The sequence below is a fragment of the Nicotiana tomentosiformis genome, chromosome 12 (assembly GCF_000390325.3).
Source record: "Nicotiana tomentosiformis chromosome 12, ASM39032v3, whole genome shotgun sequence".
NCBI classification, from domain to species: domain Eukaryota; kingdom Viridiplantae; phylum Streptophyta; class Magnoliopsida; order Solanales; family Solanaceae; genus Nicotiana; species Nicotiana tomentosiformis.
This window is the reverse complement of record NC_090823.1, coordinates 131,135,265-131,157,422: the sequence shown is the minus strand read 5'-3', so window position 1 is coordinate 131,157,422 and position 22,158 is coordinate 131,135,265. Positions and strand designations below refer to the sequence as shown.

General features: G+C 33.0%; 1 protein-coding gene across 5 annotated transcripts; it reads left to right on the top strand.

Annotated features, from left to right (window-relative positions):
- Positions 1-5,781: 5,781 nt before the first annotated feature.
- On the top strand, positions 5,782-19,717 carry LOC104107901 (importin beta-like SAD2). Of its 5 annotated transcripts, none has more exons than XM_033659104.2 (22): positions 5,782-5,970; positions 7,782-7,917; positions 8,074-8,161; positions 8,409-8,558; positions 9,700-9,856; positions 10,316-10,500; positions 10,605-10,772; positions 12,471-12,616; positions 12,712-12,835; positions 13,003-13,183; positions 13,757-13,916; positions 13,999-14,040; positions 14,131-14,258; positions 14,340-14,538; positions 15,381-15,512; positions 17,327-17,430; positions 17,516-17,695; positions 18,078-18,217; positions 18,309-18,448; positions 18,540-18,646; positions 18,934-18,994; positions 19,107-19,717. In XM_033659104.2, the coding sequence occupies exons 1-22, from the start codon at positions 5,881-5,883 to the stop codon at positions 19,265-19,267; spliced, it is 2,979 nt and encodes a 992-aa protein (XP_033514995.1). In that variant the 5' UTR covers positions 5,782-5,880; the 3' UTR covers positions 19,268-19,717. The 5 variants fall into 5 exon arrangements, with proteins under 5 accessions (XP_033514995.1, XP_018630232.1, XP_009615114.1 ...); XM_018774716.3 differs by having other exon boundaries at positions 9,694-9,856; positions 10,316-10,464; XM_009616819.4 differs by having other exon boundaries at positions 9,694-9,856; positions 14,140-14,258.
- The last annotated feature ends 2,441 nt before the right edge of the window (positions 19,718-22,158 follow it).

Genomic DNA, 22,158 nt, shown 5'->3' with positions numbered 1-22,158 from the left:
CTCCTTGAGTCTCGCCACTGAACTTACACTCCAAGTATTCTGTCTCGATCATGCTCAACTTGAAACCTTTAGATTCCAGGGTCTGACTCCATACCTCTAATTGTGCGTTCACACCGTCTCGCGTCTCGTCAATCAATACAATATCATTTGCAAATAACATGCACCACGACACCTCCCCTTGGATGATGCGCGTCAGTACGTCCATCACCAGAGCAAACAAAAAAGGACCGAGTGCCGACCCCTGATGCAATCCCATCATAACTGGAAAAGGTAAATAATAAACATGACCGGCTATTCCGTAAAGATCCCGGAAAAATATTTCTTTACAAGGGTCATGGCTAGTAGAAATGACACAAGTAACCGGCTGTAGTATCCCTATTTAAAAAGTATCCAGAATTTTCGAACTATTTAAAATTTAGAAGTTTTAAATTTGAATGCAGCTCAAACTTCAGCTTTGTAAAGATAACCCAATGATCAATGTCATTTTCAAGCTACAGTGTCACGAGTTCAGACTTTGTGACTTTAGCCAGTAGTGAAGTGTTAGAAACAACTATCTGGGCATTTAATGCATTCAATTATTGTTTTGAGGATAATTTACATATTCTCATTGACAAGTTTTCCCCTTTAAAGAAGAAAACAATATGTGTGTTGACAATGAGTGTAATTAGCAAGTGGAAATAAATAACACTGAATGACAAGATTTAAATTGATAGACTAATGTCAATATTAGTAACAGGGTTAAAATTATAATTTACTTGACGTAGGTATACATTAAGAGATGACTATTTGTTAATGCTTTTAGTTTTTTGGGGGGTGTGTGTGGGGGGGGGGGGAAGGGGGTGATGTGGTTCTAAACTCTAGTTTAATTAATTTTTATTCTTGTAAACTTTGCCAAGCACTGGGTTTTCTTTGTGATTCCATGTTAATTAGTTTACTTATGTTATTTTATACTCCTAGTCTTAGAGTACGCGTTTTGCGTGTGTAACCAACTCTCAATACTATATTGTAATTAATGTTGCTCGAATTTTTTATCTCTTTCATATTCAATGTTCTTCTTATGGAAATAAATTTACGTACACTAAAAGTTTTGCAATTACTTATATGATGAATTCGTAAAAGAATTGAATTTTATTCTTTAACAAATTAGTTGATTCAAAGAGTTATTTTCTTAAATCAATTAAAACATTAATTACCTTTTCTCAAAATTAGAGGAAATAACTTTTCTAGATTAAAATTCTTAATATTTAGCTCATTCCAAGTTTTTAGCGTTTAACTATAACAATATTTCTATAAAATAAAACTTTTATGTTCAAAGGATAACAAAAAATTGATCTGACATTTCACTTAAAAAAATAGTTAATTTTTAAGTCTTAAATATTAAAAAGATAATTAAATTACAATTTTTTTTTAATATCAAAATTATTTTTAACGGATAAAAGATAGACCAACATGTCATTGTAATAAATTCAAAAATTTAATTATTTTTAAGCATTGTATTAGAGTGTAAAATTTCAAATCCTTGATATATTTAAGAAAAATACCAAACATAAAATTATTAGTACTCTGTAATATTTAGGATTCATATTGGATGTCTACAAAAGATTTATATTATTCTATTAAAATTAATAAATCTTAAAAAATTATATAAATATTATCTCATCCATAGCAATTTATTTTTCGACTTGAACTTTGAATAATTTTGATTTAGAGTTTTAACTTTGTGAGTTAGGCAACTATCCTTTATAATAATGACATGCTTAGTGGTCTAAAACACGAAGTAAAAAAAGAGCTAATTCTTTTTTTGCTTTTCCCTTTTATGTCAAATAAAATTTAGTGCCTTCAAATATTAGAAAATAAAATTTCACCAACCAAATTTAGACCATTGAAACTAGATTATTTTGCTAGTAAACTTTGTGAGTTTGTTGATTAGTGCAATTTCAATACTAATAAATTAGTAGTTGTAGTCGTCCATCATTATTTACCAATGATGTAATTTCTAATATTGAGCAATTTGTTTGTTTGGAATTTTTGTTGTTAAGATAAATATTTCTTATCACTAATGAATTCAGTCTTTCTACCAATTAGAAGGCTCTTGATTATTAATAAATAAAAATTAATTCTCTTATATTTATCATATATTGGCTTATTATAACTCTTATTCCTCGTCTAGCTTCACATTTAGAATAATCAATAGTACTGGATCCAAAGATAAAAAAGAAGAATAAATAATAGTAGTTCATTTCGTCCAAGAAAAAAAAATAGTAGTAGTACTTCAATTTTTAGGGCTCATAATAAAATAACTATTTTATTCAATGTGAACTCTAATTAAAAGAGGTAATAGTACATGTATCTTATATTTACACAACTTAAAAAAATTATGTAAATATTATTAAATTATATATTTGAGTTATAAATAATTAAAAAATATATAAATTCATAAAAATTAGGAATGCTAATCTAATTTAGCTAGCTTAATAACACAGATATCAGATGCCTTATCGTGATTTCATGTCTTGCCTCCAATTACTAAAGCTATTCAATTCACTTCTATTATGTGGGACCAATTAGCAGAATATACTTGATATAAAGAAATTAATGATAAAATTATTATAATAATTTGTTCATCATCTCTAAAATTATATTTTGAACTTGACATGAAATTGTTATGTGTCCTTTTGTAGGCATTTCTATAAGTTTTTTTTTTTAAAAAAAGAAATTAATTCCGGTAATCATATCAAGTTGGCATATGTTATGTACGAATTCAATGGTTGAATTATAATTTATTTAGCTATATTTACTTGAACTTGTTTCTTGTGCAAACATATAATAAAAAATACTATCCGTAAAAGAAAATAAATAGTACGCGTGGAAAAATAGAATTCAAAAGCATATACCTTTTCGTCTTTTACAATAATTCTAGTAAGGCAAACTTCATAATTAAAAATCTTATCATCATAAAAAAATTCTTCATAATTCAATCATGTTGCAATAGTCTAGCATCCTGTCACTTCTATCTCGTTAAAGAAAACTTAAAAAACAAAGTCTAGGAAGGAAGAAATTTATTTTACCTAAAAGGAAGGAAAAGATTCTATATGATTTTAAAGTGTTAAATATTAAGATTGTTTATATAATTAAAATAAGGAAATATTTAATAAATAATATTTTAGTTGATTTTAAATTAAAGTCCTAAATATTAAAATTATAATTTTATTTAATGTTAAATCTATTTTTAGAGGGCAAAAAAGGCGAACGACATTTCGCTAAGGGCATTCGTGCTTTTAATATACAGAAATTATCATTTGTTCGAATAGCTGAAAAAAGGAATAACGGCAATCTATACTATATAAAAAGCACGAAGGCTCTTAGCGAAATATCGTTCGCCTTTTTTACCCTCTAAAAATAAATTTCACATTGGACATAATTGTAATTTAAGTTACTTTCCTAATATTTGGGGTATTTAAATTACCTAAATTTTGGTTATTAAATATTTCCTTAAGTAAGAATCCTAATTTTTAGCCTTTGGCCATCATAACATATTTATTAACAAGAAAACGTGAGTTTCTTAAACCAAATAGAATACTATTTAGGAAATAATATTTACCTTCAATAAAGGACTAAAATTTAAAATTAATGCCTTTTCTTTTCATTTCAAACTTGATCTTAATCACACAAATATAAATATTCCGAAGTCCCTCAATTTATTATAAGAAACACTTCATTTAATAGTTATTTAATTATTATTTTTAAAATTTTAGAGCTTAAAATTAATTAAGAATTACTTATTAATTTGTTTCTTATTTGAACCATGAAGAAAGTTAAAATTTATTTATTTTTTCATTTCAAACTTTGTATAAATCTTACACGTAAACTATATATAAATGATAAAAAATAAAAATAAAAGAAGAAGTAAAATATTTAAGAAAGAAGAGGTACGAGTTCTTGGACAATAGCATAGATAATTCACTTTTTAAAAATATATAAGGCTATTGCACTAATAATATTATTCAATATTATACTTTTAACTTTTAAAAAATTTAAATACACTATTATAATTATGAAAAATGTTGAGCAGAAATCAATAAAGGGCGCAAAATTAACAAGATAATTTATGAGATTATTCTTTGATTTTTAATCCATGATACATTTAGCTAAATATGAGTGGGTTTATTAGCTACCTTTCAATTGTAGAATATCTTACTAGCTTACTTACTTTATTTATTTATTTATTTTTAATGCATTTTTTTTGTTTATTACTGCACTTTGATTTTGTGTTATTTAAAGTTCGTAGATTATTAGTCACATGCTTATATGTTGTAAGTTGTATACTTCAAGATTATTTAGATTTTCAAGGTTCTTGCTCGTGAAACTGAAATTCTGAAATTATAAACTTGGAACAAATTTTAAGTTGAATTATTGATGTTAAGGACTTCTAAGATAGTTTCTTTAATTATTGAGATAGTTATACACATCGATATTCATGATCATCTCTAGGAACGTACACTTTTATTTTATAATTTAATATTATTAAAAAAAAATTATACTCATTGAGACCGGATTCACGCGCATTGCGCGTATCCTAAAGCTAGTTCATTTAGAATAGTGTTTGTCTAAAGTTAAGCATGTTTTCTTATTAAAATTTGGACATAAATAATGATATCGTTCTTTGGTTAACGAAGCAACTTTCAACCTATGCTAAACCTTAAGTTGTCTTTACCTTAGAAAAGGAAATATTTTGTTTTGATTCTTAATGTTTATAGTATACTTGAGTCATTACAACTAAATATTAGGACTAATTACGTAAAAGTTTAAATAAGAAAATATTTAATATGCAAAATTCTAATTGATTTTAAAGTTTTAAAATTTAGAAAAATAATAAAATGACTATTTTGTCTAGTGTGAAATTAATTATTTAAAGGGTAAAAAAGGCGAACGATCTTTGACTAAGGGCTTTCGTGCTTTTAATATAGTATAGATTTTGAGATTATAATGACAGTTTTTTTTTTCTTTTTTTTCTTCAACTTATCAATTGTCATATTCAAATAAAAGACACTAATAGCTAACAATCTCATAAAATATCATATATCGATTAATATTTCTAATACACAATAATTAAGAAAATTCCATGTTGATTGTCTATCTTTGTAGAGAATATTACATGTACTTAGTGTATATATATTAAAAATTAATTACAAACAAGATGCGAGGTTGTACTTATTTCTTATGTAGACAACCAATCAAATCCATGGTATACTTTTTAAAAACCAAATAGATCCCTAGAAAATTAATGCATCCGTTCCAATTTATGTAAACCTATTTGACTGGACACGAAATTTAAGAAAAAAATAAATACTTTTGAAACATGTAGTTCTAAATATCCATAACATTTATGTGGATATAAGTCATTTGAAATATGTGGTCTTAAACATGACCCACATTATGTATATAATTGAAAGTTTAAGTTAATTTTTTTTCAAATTAGAAAAGGTTCATTCTTTTCGAAATTAATAAGAACAAAAGAAGTAGCATACAATTTTTTTTTTTAACTTGTCGGTGAGAGTTAGATTCTTCGCCTTGTAACTCTATTTTCCCTTCCTCGCCCCTTATGTATATTTTTTTTCCTTAAACAACGCAAACAATTAAGGAGTTGTTCGGATTAGTTCAAAAGTTGGTCTATTTAGTTTTTTTTTTTTTTAAATGTTTGGTAAAAGTCATAGGTACCTTTTTAAAAACAAAAACCAGCCAATTAAACTACACTTCTCTTGTCCTACTATTACTTCCCACCACCTAAACACTGATGATTTAACTGACACACACAGCACTTTCGTCTGTCTTAAGTTTTAACGACTTTTTTCCTCATATTTTCATTTTTTCTTTAGAATTATGGATTTTCAAAGTTTGGCCATAATTCTTCGCGGAGCACTTAGTCCCAACAGCGATGAACGTAAAGCTGCTGAAGAGAGTCTTAATCAGGTGTAATTTTTATCTATTTTTTTCTTTTCAAAATTTGGGCTTTATTGCTTCTTGTCTGTTTAATCTATTAAGGTGTAAAATTGAGCTTTGAGTTGCTTGATGTAATCTGTATTCAATAAAATTGGATTTGTTGTGTTATAATTCAATTAATCAATCGACTACGCCTCAATTGCAAGCTAGTTGGAGTTGGTGATATGAATTCTTTATATATTGCTCTATTTGAGGCCAATTTAAGTCAGGGGCAAACCTAGTTTACAAGTTATGTATTCATCAGTACTCAGTAGCTTTGGCTCTGCATATGTGTTAAAAGTCCACTAAATAAGTACAAATAATAGATTCCTAACCCAGTAAATCAAACCAGTTGTTGTAGAATTTCAAACTCGAACTCATAAAGTTCAAATCATGGCTAACACAATAGAGAAGGTAAAAACAAAGAGAGACTAGGAGCTAAGCTAAAAAAAAAACTAGGACTATTTCGTTATTTAAAAGGATAGGTAATGACCTACCACTTTACAAGCGGGTTTATTTATTGAACTAATACTGGGGAAATGAAATGGGAAATAAGCTAACATGCTCCTTTAGCATAAGTCGTTACCTCCAATACTAACTTGAGCCGAAAAATTTGTGTGCTGAATGGACATTCACTTTAATTAGCTTGTGTACGCGACATATCACTCCTTTTCCAGCTACTTGTAGAGGTTTTAGTAATTCAGGTCGTATTAATAGGAAACTCACATAGTCATAAAATGCATTCTAGATATGAAATGATAGTTTCTAAATTGAGAAGGGATGCAAATAGTTGGCAATCATGATCATGGGTGTGGGCCATTTTAGTATCAAATATTAGATCAATTGAGTGTTTGTGAACTTATATTTGATTTGTTAATGAGTTTGGCAATTATCTTGATTGTGTCTTTTGTTGAAAATTGCACATTGTGATTACTTTAAGAAAGAGAAGCTCAGTGTTTAGAGTTTGCTGAGAGTGAGTTATGTAATTGGATTCCCACTTCAAACTTGCACATCCCGTTCAAGGCAGATCCAAGATTTAAATTTGATAGGTTCAACATTTAGATTCTTACCATTGAACCCTTTACACTTTTAAAATTATGGGCTCGAATTTAATATTTATTGAAGATTTGGTGATCTTTTCACATATATATATATATATATATATATATATATATATATATATATATATATATATATATATATATATATATCTATACTCCATGTTGAAAATGTTGGATTTAGTTGAACTTGTTGATTGTATACTCCATCTTCCACTGATTCCATTACTTTTTGTCAAAGAGTTCAGTTCAACAATTATTGCAGCTAGTTAAGTTGGACAATTGCACTATATTGCTTAATTTAAACTATTCTTCATTTCTTTCTTTTTGAGGTTGAATTGATCAGTGTTTTACAATCTTAGAGCTTTTTGATCAGAGATTGAATCGATCATCAGAAGAAGAATTAGGCCAAAAATTAGGATACATTATGGGAAAATCAAACTTCCAACGAAGAGAAGCAAATGAAAGGCTTTCATAAAAATTCTCGTAGAATCGAGAATGAAGTTTTCATTCTGTACATGCCAGATCATGAATTAGTAACTGCTTCCAATTTCCAAAAAAAACCCCAATTGTGTCGAATTTTTCATTTTTGGAATAGTTACGGAATCTCCATGAATAGGATCATACCTTATTCCATGGTATTTACATGAGGTTCCTCTTTTATCGTGGTATTTAAATCTGCAGTAATTAGTCAGACATCGGACGGTAATATTTATCTATTAATGAATGCTCTTCTATTTGCAGTTCCAATACACTCCCCAACATTTGGTGAGATTACTGCAAATCATAGTAGATGGGTCTACTGACATGGCTGTCCAGGAGGTGGCTAGCATTCTTTATAAGAACTTCATTGCAAAGAATTGGTCGCCTCATGATCCTGGTAATGATCTGTTCTAAAACCTTAGAATAGGAATTTTTTGTCTACATGTGATGATGTTTCGATTTTACATGCAATTTTGATTTTTCTGGCATTTTTCAAGCTACATTTAAGTGGCAGCTTAACTTTCATACTTACTAGGAAATTGTGTCAATGTAGGTGAGCAATCAAAAATTCTGCCAGGTGATAAAGAAATGGTGAGGCAAAATGTTCTCATTTCTGTTGCACAAGTTCCCTCATTGCTGAGGTATGTTGGCTCATTTATGTATTGTTCTGTATATTTTCTTTTATATGTTCTTATTCTAGCACTCTAATGATATAGGCTATGAGTTGTTAATTTGATAATCTGACATCTGATGCGTCTATATGCACGTGGGACTGTATGCTCCAAGTATTTTAACTGCAATTATTATGTGGCACACAGTTCCTATATGATGAGACAAAGCATGAATCTTTTGTCATTGACATTCGGATATGTTCGTTATTGTGACCAGAGTACAGTTGGGAGAATCCCTAAAGACAATGATATATGCAGACTATCCAGAGAAGTGGCCTACGCTTTTGCGTTGGGTGAAGCATAATTTACTGGACCAGCAAGTTTCTGGCGTCTTGTTTGTCCTGAGAATTCTTTCTAGGAAATACGAGTGAGTCTGTGATACAAATGAGTTCACTTTCTTTACAATCTCTCTTATCTTTCTTTTTGCCAGTGTAAAAGCTATTAATGCAAACTGTACTTAAGTATTTTTCTGCTGATTCGAAACCCGGTGAAGTCTGTGCTTCAGGAAATGGTTTTTATGTTTTTGAATCTCTTTTCCTTTGTATTCTCAAGTCTTCATGGAATAATGTTCATGTATAAAGGGTAGATATGCATGTTACTATTTCATGTATATAGGTGCATATGCATGTTACTATTTCTCTCTACAAAAGCCCAACAAAACATGCAATCTGCAGTTCTCTGCAAGAATAGTAAAATTAGTCCTACATTTTTGGTGGAACATTTCATATCATTAAGTTCTGCGAAACAAAATGGAACTAGAACATAGGCTGCAAAGCACATTCCTTATAGTGGCAATTACCTTTGCACTGTTGTAAAAATATATAGAGTTTAGGTTGCAGGTAGTGAACCTATAAAAGTAGCTCTTTAATTTCTTGGATGTGATCGGCTACGCTGTAGTTACATCTTTTAACAATCCATTGAACTGGACAACAACAAAACATGGTATAGGTTCATATGTTTTTTATCTTCTTTTTGCCTTTTCTTTTTTGGGTTGGGTGGGGTTGGGTTTGGGTGGGAGGTTGTTGATGGTTTGTTGTATTTGAATTTTGAGTTGATATCTTTGTTCCAAAGTCTTCCATTGTCATTTCAACTCTGTGATGAAACCCTTTTTGCCTTTTGTTGTAGTTATTTATAAATTAGAGTGTTCGAACATGTGTATCTCAATTTCGGCTCAAGGGGAGGGGAAATTTTGTAGCTGTAGTGATGTGGAAAAACCAAATACCTTGTTGTGAAGTGATGAAAGTATACTATTTCCTTCATAAAGTATATCCAATTTGACATACATACCTTTTTGGAATGGCACAACAAGTTCGATTAGAAATTTATGCCATTCACAAGCTCTTGGGGGGGTGGGGGAGGGGTGTAACTGTTTAGCGGGTTCTGTTGTGTGGCTGTTCAAGCAAAGCTTATTATGCGAAACTTTCTTCTTAACCATCCTTTACTGGATTGGTGAAAGTATGTTGTCTCTTCTGCTGTTCTCATGTTTTGTATCTATTTGCCAGATGCAGATTAGATGAGGAGAGGGCACCCGTTTATCACATTGTTGAGGAAACATTTCCACATCTTCATAGTATATTTAACAGGCTTGTTCAGATAGCGAATCCGTCAATTGAAGTAGCGGAGTTGATCAAGCTCATCTGCAAAATATTCTGGTCATCTATATATGTATGTTTGGGTTAAATTGTTTTAAGCTCAACGCTCCTATTAGTTCACTTTTTTCTGCAGTGCTAGTTGTATCAACTTTACTGAATATATTTGGAGGTAACGTCAGAAATTTTGGTTTTTCTGTATTTGTAGAGAAGGGAGCCGGTCTTCCTTCTATTCAATTTTTTAATCCATCAAGTTGGATATGTTTCAGTTCTCTTATAAGAACATTATGATTAATGTTTCTTGCTGTTTTACAATATCTGACTGAAGAAGCATGTGATCATTGTAGGGCGTTTGTTTGAATTTGCAATTTATTTCATCTTCTTAAGGCATGATAAATTTTTGATCTGGCTAATAATAGACAGATTTAACCTGGCTTGCATAAACAATGTGAGTTCTGGTTATTGATTTCAGTGCCGATGAGATAGCTAAATTGGCTCCTGAGAATATCTTTTCCATCTTAAACCGTTTTCTCAGTTGGAGATTCCAAAGAAGTTGTTTGATCCAAATGTATTCAATGCTTGGCTAGTTCTTTTTCTGAATATATTGGAGAGGCCCGTTCCTTTGGTAGGCCAACCAACTGATCCTGAGATAAGGAAATCATGGGAATGGTGGAAGGTGAAAAAGTGGATTGTTCGCATATTAAATCGACTTTCCTTGTGGTAGAATGACACTTACTTGACACTGCAATTTATGGCTTACTGCTAATATTATCTAACACCTTTTGTTTCCTAACTCTTCCAATTTTTTTCTCTGTATATCCCAGGTTTGGAGATGTGAAACTTCAAACCCCAGACAATGAAGCTCAAACGTTTCAGGAGAATTATGCTGGGAATTTTTTTGAATGTCACCTTAATTTGTTGAATGTTTTACGTGGCGGTTGTTATTTGCCTGATAGAGTGACCCACCTCGTTTTGCAATATCTAAGCAATAGGTTTGTGCAAACTGCTTCTTGCTTTATGAACCACAGTTAACTATATAATGCGTGCCCATCTGAAAACCTCTCCTTGATTATTCCCCTTGATAAGATAGTCTTTTTACGTATGGCCTAGTGGTCAATGAAGTGGATTTAGAACGATTGAGATCTCAGGGTGAAAAATACTAGGTGATTCTTTCCCATATGTCCAAGCCTTCGTTAGTAGAGTTACCTGGTACCTGTTGCTGGTCAACAGGTGGGAGGTAGCATGTATCCCGTGGAATTAGTCGAGTTGCGCGCAAGCTGGCCCGGATACCACTGTTATAAAAAAAAGATAGTCTTTTTACTGAGGAAAGGAGACAATGGCATCAAATGCTAGTAACATGATTAGATTTCTAGCTTTTACATCTAGCTTTGCTGTGAGCCACACCATGTTGTCTATTGTAGGTTTCAAGTATATTAAGGAAATATTCATTTATTTACCTTACAGAAAAAGTAAAGTAAATATCCATTTCTTTATACTAGTCAATGTTTAAAATTGAGTACTCTGGTGTTAATTTTTCAGGAAGAAAAATATAAGATGTGGTGATCAGGTGTAGGTCTTAAGAAATGACATAAAGCTCATTTGTAATTGAGTAAAGCTACTTCTTTGAGGTTTTTCAGTTGTAATTTAGAGAGAGACCCTAGTCAATGAGAATGTAGTACAAAGGGACACAAATTAGTTTCTTTATCAAGAAAAAGGGATATAAATTAGTTTAGAAAGGGTTTCTCTACCCAAAGTTTCTACCAAGGAAATCTCCAGGATTGTAACACTAGTACTGAGAGATCAGATACGCCTTCACCAGTTTATGTTTTTGGGACATCTTAAAATGATATATATCCACAAATTAATGTATACATTTTCATTTCTATCCAGCATTTAAACAAATAAAAGATAATGAGGTATTTTTTCTCACTGCACTAACTTACCTTCCGCTAGACAGCCAAGTGATGCTCTTTCTATCACACTAACTTACCGGACGTTAATCAACTTTGTTTCATTTCTTTATCAAAAAAAGAAGAAGAATAGAAACTAACTTACTGGACGTTAATTAATGTATTTTTGCACACTCATTGATGCAGCGCAAAAGGCATATTACTTTATTTAACTTTGTTATTACTCAAACTACATCACATAAAATGCCAAACTTATGGATGGGAAGTCTTAGATAGGTGAGTTCTTGACGAGAATAAACAACTCTCTAAGTCCGTTAGTCACTTTGTAATGTATTGGATGCTGAGAAGAAAACTAGTTTTTGGTTCATAAACTGGAACATAATTTCAGGGTGCCATATGTTAGAGGCATTGTTTAATATGATTTTGTGCTTGGAAGTCTTTGGAAAATCTAAGACCTGGTATTTTTGGAAAACTATGTTTTTGCTCTTTTACCACCATATGCCAAATTTGTCACTTCTTCAGTTTTATAAATTATCTCTATGGATTTAGGTTTCTAATAGGTAACTAATCATTGAAATGAAGCCTTGGTTTTAGTTTTCAATTTTAGGGACATGCTACTGCCGCTGTTCTGTCACTTCATGTTTTGTTCCTCTGGCACTATCTTTTTCGCCTGTCTAACTTTCTGGATATTTTTTCTTCTTTGTAGTTCTGGTATCTGATAGGAGACTATTGCTTTTACGTTCCTTTGCATGCTTATTTCATTCTGCTTTTTACTGGCAGCATCTCCAAGAGTAACATGTACATCTTGTTGCAACCACGACTTGATATTGTTCTTTTTGAGATCATATTTCCACTTATGTGCTTCAATGATAATGATCAAAAGCTTTGGGAGGAAGATCCTCATGAATATGTGAGGAAGAGTTATGGTAATTGATTTGTTTTCTGATATATACCACTATCTCAGCAGAACATGACTGAGTTTTGTCACTATACAATGACTTTCCTCACTACAATTCTGCAGATGTAATTGAGGATTCATATAGTCCTAGAGCTGCTGCGAGGGATTTTGTAACCGAGTTAGTGAGAAAGCGTGGTATAAAGAACCTTCAAAAATTTATGCTGTTCATTGTGGAAATTTTTAAGAGGTATGTTTCAATATTTTTAGTTAACTCAGTTCAACATGTGATGATAACAAACCTTATGTATTTTGACAATTTCATACTTTACATGTATATTTCAACATTCCTTCAGTTATAGTAAGTTTCATGATAACAGACCTTTGCATTTATCTTTTGACAATTTCATAATTTAGATATGAGGAGGCAGCTCCAGAATACAAGCCCTATAGGCAGAAAGATGGAGCCCTTTTTGCAATTGGAACTCTATGTTACAAACTAAAACATACTGAACCATACAAGTCTGATCTTGAGCTTATGCTTGTACAGCATGTTTTCCCGGAGTTCAGCTGTCCCGTGGGCCATCTTCGAGCCAAGGTGTGTAGGATATGTTGCCTATTTCTTGATTAACATGCACTTTGTATCCTCCTTGATAAGTTGTTCGTTCTGTCACTTTCTGATTCCCTTAGTTAATTGAGAGGCATATACTGAACGATAACATATACTTTCTTATCTTCACCGATCCTCCCCATGAGAGTCCGATGTGATAAGTTTTATGGTGAAATGAATAGCGTATGATCTGTGTTCAATGCCGTCCTTTTATACAGCTTAACTATCTTGATATCTATTTCAAGCAATGTTGACTCCATTGTTCTTTGTTTGTCTGATTGTAAAATATTTACAAAGCCTCGATAGCTCAAGGAACCAATGTACACTAATTAACTCATTTAAATATTGGTAGCTGCTTCCTTTTGTAATGTTAAACCCATGTTGCTGCTGCTCCTTTTTCAATTTATGAATGAAGGTTGATGCTTGACTTATTCCTCATCTTTGAACAAATTCTTATTTCAGATAGGGATATGCCATTTCCTCCTTTTTCCTTCTAAATTTTGAAACTGATTTGGATGTAGCGTCACTGCATTAAGCTATTTAATCTTTCTACCATATTAGGCAGCTTGGATTGCTGGAGAATATGCCCATTTAAACTTCTCAGATCCAAATAACTTCCGGAAAGCGTTACACTTTGTGGTGGCTGGAGTGCATGACCCTGACCTCCCAGTTCGTGTTGATTCTGTTTGTGCTTTACGTACCTTTGTTGATGCGTGCAGAGGTAACATTTAGTTGACACTATCATCTCTTATATTTATCTCACTGAGCCCTGTTTAGACTTGGCCATGTGTTTATCCTCGCAGATTTGAATGAAATCCGGCACATTCTTCCTCAACTACTAGATGGTATGTGCTAAATTTTTATTTCATTTCTTAAAAAATAAAAAATTTAAGCATCTCTTGATGGATTTCGTTAAACAATCTTTTCACAACAAGCGCATTCAGAAATTTACAAACTAATGAATGAAGTTGAGAATGGCGATGTTGTATTTACCCTTGAGACTATTGTGTACAAGTTTGGTGTGGAGATGGCTCCTTATGCTCATCGGTTATGCCATAATCTGGTGAGAGTATATGTTATTAGAGGAATTTGAATGCAAATGATATCTTGCTCAGTGGAATCTAATAGAAGTTGTTCTTTTTAGGCTGCTGCATTTTGGAAATATATTAACACGGCTGAAGATGATGACGATGGTGATGATCCTGGTTCTCCGGTTGCATTTGGATGTTTGCGAGCCATAGGCACAATCATTGAGTCAATTAGCCATCTGCCACACCTCTTTGTTCACATTGAGCCGACACTTGTCCCAATAATGCGTAGGATGCTGACTACTGATGGACAAGGTGCTTTAGTCTTTGTTGAGCTTGTTTAACTTTTTGCTATTTAGTAGGACAAAAGCATTTGGTTGAAGTTAAAGTTTCCGAATTCTGTAAGTTAGATTTCAGCAATATGTCCTACATAGTATAATGGACAAAATCCATTGTCCTTGAAGTCGTGCTGTGACATTAGCTGATGCCATCAGCCAAACTTCGTTTTTTGTTAGGGCGAAGGCAAATAGAAGGAAAATGGAAGAGAAGTTTAAGAAGTGCATTTTGGTTTGAGAGAAAGCAAAGAGGATATGAAGATACAATATGCTTTCTCTGTCCTATTTCTTAAGGTAAGTGGGTCAAGATGAAAGTGATTTTGCTCTCTTTTTTCTTTTCACTTCCTCTATGTAAAATGAAGGGGAAGTGGAAAAGTTCTGTTTACTTTTTATGTGTTTTAAATTACATTTTTGAAATGTTAATCTCTGGAATGACTACAACTATCATGCCAAAAGTTAATTATTTTTTTGAAGGATAGAATGTGAAAGCTAAAAACTGTTCCAATTAAAAAAATAACTAAAGTTTAGTTTAACTAAGGTATAAGTGAGCATTCCTTCTCGATTAAAACAAAAGGGAGCATTCCTTCATTCCCACTCTATCTGCTTAGGAGAACATGGTGAATCAATCTTTCTCTGCTTTCTTATTTGTTCAGCGAAATTTTAGTAAAAATGTGACAAATCTGGGCTGAGCGTATCCTAAGTCATATATGTTTGCAGAACGTAGTTCGAACTGTGAGTCCTCATCTTGAAACAAATTAGATACCTTTGTAAACCTCTAGGGAAAAAGTATGTCTCCCTTCTCACTGATTCATGTTCCTGCAGAGATCTTCAAAGAAGTTACGGAAATTGTCTCATTTATGACATTTTTCCCGCCAACAATATCCATGGAAATGTGGAGTCTTTGGCCATTAATGATGGAAGCACTTCTAGACTGGGCTATTGACTTCTTTCCAAGTATGTCCAAAATATATCACTTGTACTTTGCTGTTGGGTAGGGCGATATTTTCTATTTTGTTGGATTGGTAGTTTTAATGGGGTTTCTCTTCCCTTTATTGGTGGTAGCATATTTGCTATGAGACACTAGCTACTCTTAGATCTTCAACAGGTTTCTTGGAAGTCATTTTATGATCTATTAAGTCGCATGATGATTATTTAAAGTTTCGAGAAAGAATAATCATCTCTATCAAAGGGTAGCATGTGATAGATCGAAGTTTCATGGATGAGAAGCTTTTTGTCTTTGTTTTTATAGTTGCTGGTAGGCATTGTCAATTTGGATGGCTTTCATGCATCTTATTTGTACTCTTCTCTTTCCTCTTTCTACTTTTTTCTTTCTGGCTTTCCTCCTTTTAATTAATGGGTTGGGAAGGGTGTTGGTGATGCAAATAACTGCAATCCATAATAGATGGTTCGGTAATTGCTGTTTTAGCACCCTTTCAAGGAAGGGTCATCTTGGCGGGCACCTTTTATTCTCCCTAACTTTGAAAGCATGATGTCACAGTTGTAGAACTAAGTAATGTCCAGCTTGCTCGAAGCTCGATTATTCACCAATGATGCATGCTCCCACCAGGACAGGTATTGGTAAATTCGCCCACCAAGACTTAGACAGATGGGAAACGATCACCTTTTTTTGCCTCTTCTACCAGACACTGGTCTCCAATGATCTCCATTGAAGATTCATCAACTGTTAGACCAGTATTATGAAGATAGCGTTTATCAGTTCATGCGTGAAACCATGCACTTCAAACAGTGATGCAAAAAGTGATCCAAACAAGAAGTGTGCGTACGTTGCATCCCAACTTTGAGGAGTTGGATTAATATCGGCATTATATATGTTGAATGCCGAAACTAGTTAATTTAATTACAACTTGATTATTATAGTACTTCTTTTTTGATAGGTAAAGTAAGATTATAGTACTAAATTCATGTCAGGTAATTTTTAATTTTTCGTAAATTATGCGCTTCACTTCAAAAAGCATGTTTTTTGCTTCAAGTTCCATGGATCTTGTCGTTTTTTCGCGCTTCTCGCTTTTAAAAATATTGCACTAGACCACTTGAGGCTAAATTGATATCCTAAGGCAGATACTTCTTGAGCTTTCCCCTTTCGAAATCAATGTCATTCTTTTAAATGGTTTGAGTCATAAGAATTATAAAGCAGCTGAGACCCTTGCTTTGCTCATCAGCCTTTATGCTTTTACCGAAAATGAAAACCCAATTATTGCTATATTATCCTTTGAGAATGTGTAATTTATATATGTTAGGTCAAGCATTTTTGCTTTTCTAAATTCCACACACTTTCCGACTTTGACTTTTTCACATGAAACAACTGTCAGAGCTGCTTGTCACTTTACAAAAACAACATATCTGGCTTGGCTGCTAACTAAAATTTCTCCAAAGGCTTTTGTCGTTATGTTCTTGTATTGCTGCTGCACCAATACTGTAGTGCTTAACATATTTTGGTGAATTCTTCTGTTAGAGATGCTTGGTGCTGCAGAATGCGGCATGTTCTTTGTCTTTTCACTGGATAGTAAATGCTTTATCATTTATATGCAACAGAAACGTACAGTTCTTATGTTTTCCTGAGCCGAGGGTCTATTGGAAACAACCTCTCTACCTTCACAAGGTAGGGGTAAGGTCCGTGTACACACTACCCTCCCCAGACCCCACGATATGGGATAATACTGGGTATGTTGTTGTTGTTGAAAAGTACAGTTCTTCTTCCATTACCTGATCTAGTTCCCTTGACTGTTTTTGGATTTATATTTTTGCAGATATTCTGGTTTCTTTAGACAACTATATATCCAGGAGCACTGCCCACTTCCTAACATGCAAAGATCCAGACTACCAACAAAGTCTTTGGAATATGATTTCATCTGTAAGTGGAATATTGACACTGCAGTTTGGCCCTGCTCGAGTGAGGCAGATTAAAATATGTAATACTGCTTTAAATTTTTGAACAGGTCATGGGAGATGAGAGTTTGGAGGATGGGATCATTGAGCCAGCACCAAAGCTTATCCAAGTTCTATTCCAGAACAGCAAGGGACAGGTAGATCATTGGGTTGAGCCATATATCAGAATAACAATCAAGCGTCTTCGTCAAACTGAGAAACCATATCTGAAGTGCCTCTTGATCCAAGTGGTAATACAATTCATCTAAACCGAGGAATTTCCAAATGAGGCCCTGCACTAACTTGTTAACTTCTACATGAACTTAAGATAAAAATGATAAGACTTTGGATGATTTCTTCGGGTGCATATATGAGTCTATATTAACCGAGCCGAATGCAGGTAATAGATAATTTTTTACTTATTTAAATGTTGGGAAGTGTAAAGATGTATATTGGAGTTATCACCTCTTCTGCACTTGACTGCACTCTGCTTCTGATTGTATATAATACGAGGTGAAGTATTCAAGTACCGGGAGTAATGGTTTATGGACCGTGTGTAGTAGATCACTTAAGTTTAATTGTTCTAACTATTTGTTTCTAATGTTCCATTCTTTGATGATTTTCCTTTGGCAGATTGCTGTTACTCTTTATTACAATGGGTCCATGACACTCAACATACTTCAAAAGCTTGGTGTTGCTACAGAGATCTTTAATCTTTGGTTTGAGATGTTGGGACAAACTAAAAAAAGTGGAGCTCAGGTTAACTTTAAAAGGTAAGCCTTCTTGCTTTCTGTTTGGATGGAAAGGAGAGATATTGCAAAATGGAGAACAGGACTTCTAACACCTGTTATATTGGTTTTGCAGGGAACATGACAAGAAGGTTTGCTGCTTGGGCTTGCTATCTTTACTCTCTCTTCCGGCAGATCAACTGCCAGAGGAAACCTTAGGGCGTATTTTCAAAGCGATTCTTGATCTGCTTGTTGTCTATAAGGATCAAGTAGCAGGTTAAACCTCTATTACCTCCCACCTTCCACATAATATCATTGAATCTTGTGGTCCACTTTCATCTAATTAGTTTATGATTGTTTTCGGAAGCTGCTAACGAAGAGGAAGCTGAAGATGATGATAACATGGATGGAGGATTGCAAACCGAGGAAGGAGATGAAGCTGACAGCAATAGGATTATAAAATTGGCTGCGCAGGTGAGTACCTTTAAAATGGTGCTCTTCAAAAAGTATAGGTATCTGTGTCCTCTATTTAGAGTATCTATTTTTAAAAAATCATAAAAAAATAGAGTATCTTTTAAAAATTCAAAAAAACAGTGTATCTATTTTTTCTTTTGGACTTGTAGTCGGCTATGACTTGACTGTCTTGTTTATGTTGAACAAAGAATAATAGCGGACCTGTACTATTGCAATCCTTTAAAGGTGTGATAAAAACGTTATCCTGTTAGGGTTATCATTTCTTCTGCGCTTGACATGCTTTGCAGGCAAAGGCTTTCCGTGCTATTGACGAGGACCCATTCATTCTCTTTATGGAAACTATCAAAGGTATGCTGCTGCTTCTCCTCTGCTTAACTGATATCAGGAGTGCTTTTAGGTTGGTATTAGGCAATGTACTGACTTGATTTCTACCCCTCCTCCCCGGGACGTCTGAATCCAGCAATGCAAGCATCTGATCAATTGAGGTACCAGAGCCTCACCCAAAATTTGGACTTCCATTATCAAGCGCTGGCAGATAGCATTGCTCAGCATGCTGAGCAGAGAAGAGTAGAGATTGATAAGGAGAAAATGGAGAAGGAATCAACGACCGTTGCTTCATGAAAATTCAATTTGCTTCAAGTTCTTTGGTTGTTCCATTCATTCAAGAACTATTGGAGAGAGGCTTGAATGAGTTGCCAACTCTGTATGTTTCGAGTGGTTAGTCTGATATCATATCCATTTGTACATTGTGGTTCTTTGGGCTATGAGGCAAAGTGTGGTGTCAGGGCCGTTTGCGTGCACCTTGGCTATTCCATCAGATACTCGTTACAGCCTACCAAGAAAGATATGCCTCTTTGCAGCTATCATTCCTTTCTTCGTTTATTGGTCAATTTTTGGGTTAGTAGGTGTTTCTCATGTCAGAGGTTTTGTGCAATTAGCACTGCTGCTTATTGTAAAAAACATTTCATATTCTTTGATGTGTAACTCATGAGGAAAATCATAGCTTTATTTGTTCATCATTTTGAATAGTTCTTTGATTTTGCCCTTTCAAAGGCACTCTTTCTTTCTTTCTTTCTTTCTTTTTTTCTTTCTTTCTAGGGACTCCATAAATTCCTTCAAATTAATCATACTGGCTATTTCTGAGTCTACATTTGACTGGAGTTTGGATAAAAAGCTGGGGATTGCCAATTTTTTCTCGAAAGTTTGTGTTATTCAACCCCAAACAGTAAAAATCGATCTCCTGTTTATTTGGAAGGAAGCAGTATTCTTAATTCTGGTTCAAAAAATAAAGGCCAAACCCATAAATGCCCCCCTAAAGTTGGCTTCACTTTTCATTTTCACACTTTTACTTCGACATTTTTCATTTTGACACTCCAACTAATTCTCTCACATGCCACTTAAACACAAAACGCTGACTTGTCACATTGTGTGATTTGCACTTCTTTTGAGTGCGTGGAAAGCTGAATTTTTTTTACTTTTTAATTTTTTATCTTTCAGCTTTTGAAAAAGTGGTGTTGGTGGTGTTGACGGCGGAATTGGTAGCGGAGATGGAAGGAGGAAGCAGAAAGATAAAAAATTTAAAAGTAAAAAAATTTCAGCTTTCCACGAGCTCAAAAGAGGTGCAAATCACAATGTGATTCATCGTTTTGTGTTTAAGTGGCACATGAGAGAATGAGTTGAAGTGTCAAAATAAAAAAGATCGAAGTAAAAGTGGCAAAATGAAAAACGAAGCCAACTTTAGGGGCCGCTTATGGGTTGAAGATCGATAACGCTTATCTTAATTCTTTATCATTAATCCTTCCTAATATTGCACTCCTTTTATTAGTTCATTAATTTTATGAAAGACACAAAAAAGATAAATTAGTCAGGTCGTAATTATTTTATTATATTAATAACCATAATAAATAAGTTAAAATAATTGTTACATGGAAATCCAAACAAGACTGGTAAGGTTACTAATGCAAATCTTTAAGGGGCAAGTGCACAAATCTTTAACTACTCCCTCCCTTTCAAAAGATTGACACGATTACTATTTGGGAAGTCTAAGACGCTCTTCTTTGACCATATTTTTTATAAATATTTTAAGTTATGAATTAATATGACTTATAATATTTTTATGTAGTTTTCGAAAATATAAATTTTATTTTCAAAAACTTGAAGAATCTATGTTCAAATTCACAGTCAATGTTAAGTACTTTTGAAATAGGAGTAGTATTTATTTTGTCCTAAAATTTTAAACTAAAAAATTTAACTTTAGGACAATGAAGGATATTTTTTATCCTGAAAAATTGAAATAATTAATTCTTAAATAACAGCCATTTACGGTGGCTACGTGATATGATTTCGACATTGCTTTTAGAGGTGTAACCTCTCTTCTACTAATTTCTTTTTCTTTTTTTCCCCCTAAATTCGGACAATTTTTCAATTAAGATGAAAGAAGAAAGGGGTGTTTTAGGGAATAATAGGATTGAAGATGTCCGATGGCTTTGTTATTTAACCGAGTCTGAACTTGTAAGTTTTCTCTCAGTGTGTGTGTGTGTGTTTATTTTTTATTTTTGGGTGATATATCTTAGGTTTTATTTGGTTGAATTGTTAGGATTTATTAATAGGTTTGAAAGTGTTGATACAACAACGTGCCTAAAAAATTGGCCATGACTCTTTAGCTAACAATTTTTCTTATTCTCCAGAATTTATAACAAAATTTATTGGTTATATTGAAGCTTGCACTAGTGAAAAATTGGTGAAATATTTGCTGTTTGCTGTATAAATTGTTGAATTATTTATCTAGTTTTGTTCCAGATTAATTGTTACTTCCTTTAAAAAAAGAAATTTATGTGTCAGCTCCGGATATTTTGTAAAGTAATTCTTATCTTAAATGACAATATTTTTACATCATTTTAAGTGAAAGTCCCCAGTATTTAGTGGTAAGAGCGCAACATATGATGTGTGAATTAGACGCGTGTGACTGTTTCATAATGCAGTGCATACAAAAACCTGATATTTAAGTGAATTAGGGTAAAAGGGCATTTTCATATTTTACCGTGCGCTACTGACGTTCGGAGATTTTTTTATTATAAAGGTTCAAGTGAAGTTTGATCTCTTTATTATTTTCTCATAATATCTATTTGGCAGGTTTTATTTTGATTGAGAATCTTAAAGGGAAACTTGAAGATCTCTCTATTACACCTGGTACAGCTGAGTCCTCTGCAAATTTAGATATATGTAATTTGTTAAATCGTGATTTAGACAACACTTTTTCCAATATGGGGATTGAACAGCTTAGCTCCTACATTTGCAGTGATAAGAGGAAGAGAATTATGGAAATGTAAGTTATTCAAAACGTTGTTATGATACTAATATTGTTTTCCTTTTTGTCCCTTTTGTCTTTTTGTTTTTTTTGAGCCGAGGGTTTTTCGGAAACAGTCTTTCTGTTCCTTCGGGTAGGGGTAAGGTCTGCGTACACACCACCATCTCCAGACCCCATTAGTGGGATTTTACTGGGTTGTTGTTGT